The sequence below is a fragment of the Trichechus manatus genome, unplaced genomic scaffold, assembly GCF_000243295.1.
Source record: "Trichechus manatus latirostris isolate Lorelei unplaced genomic scaffold, TriManLat1.0 scaffold00199, whole genome shotgun sequence".
NCBI classification, from domain to species: Eukaryota; Metazoa; Chordata; class Mammalia; order Sirenia; family Trichechidae; genus Trichechus; species Trichechus manatus.
This window is the reverse complement of record NW_004444135.1, coordinates 4251313-4252239: the sequence shown is the minus strand read 5'-3', so window position 1 is coordinate 4252239 and position 927 is coordinate 4251313. Positions and strand designations below refer to the sequence as shown.

At 34.8% G+C, this 927-nt stretch overlaps 1 protein-coding gene across 4 annotated transcripts in view; it reads right to left on the bottom strand.

The window, feature by feature from the left end:
* Positions 1-927, bottom strand: part of HRH4 (histamine receptor H4) — a 60584-nt gene that overhangs the window by 57590 nt on the left and 2067 nt on the right. For all 4 annotated transcript variants that reach the window (XM_023742080.1, XM_023742078.1, XM_023742079.1 and 1 more), the window contains exon 2: positions 231-394. In XM_023742080.1, the coding sequence (XP_023597848.1) occupies positions 231-394 (164 nt within the window). The remainder of the gene's footprint in view (positions 1-230; positions 395-927) is intronic.

Here is a 927-nt window from a genome sequence, read left to right as displayed (position 1 = left end):
AACTAAGACAGATGCCTTCCCATTTTAGAGGCACATAAGCAAGTGACTTACCAAAATCACACACAGAAAATTTCTACTAAGGGCCATGAGAATTTTGTGTCAGATTACAAAAGGGTAGGGCCCCTTGAAGGTTTTGAGCTAAACAAAAAATTATACTTAAAAATATTTTTACTTAGGGACTCAAAATTTATATACCCATGTAAGAAAGATAAGTTAAGGGTTTGACTTACAGCATTCAAGACCAACTGGTATCGATCATAGCTGATGAGGACAATGTTATACACAGATGCTGTACACAAAAGATAGTCAATAATGAGCCAAAATGTACACAGCTTATCTCCCAAGTCCCAGTTGTACAGTGTGTAAGGAATGTACAAAGGAATAGAGATCACACCTGTAGAGGGGAAAAATAAAGGTAAAAAATAGCACGTATCAGTTAAGACAAAGAGGCATATTATAATGTGTATGCAACTCAATGAAGTATCTGAATCAACTAAAAATGGCTTTATTATAATTTATAAATTCATGCTATTTCATCAATAAATTCAAGACTGATTTCCTATACATTATTTAAATGGTATTGTTTTAATTGTGGTAAATATATGTACATATACAATTTGATGTTTCAACCATCCTCACATGTACATTTCAGTAACATAAATTACATTCATCATGTTGTTCAACCATCGCCTTTATTCATTCCCAAATTATACTATCACTCTTAATAGAAGCTCAGTGTCCCCTAAGCATTTTTCCCCCTTCCTCTTGCCCGCCCCTGGTAAACACTAATAAACATTAGTCTCTATACACTTGACTATTTTAGATAATTCATCTATACCCACTGCTACCAATTCGATTCCAACTTATAGAACAGAGTAGAACTGCCCCATAGGGTTTCCAAGGAGCCGCTGGTGGATTTGAACTGCC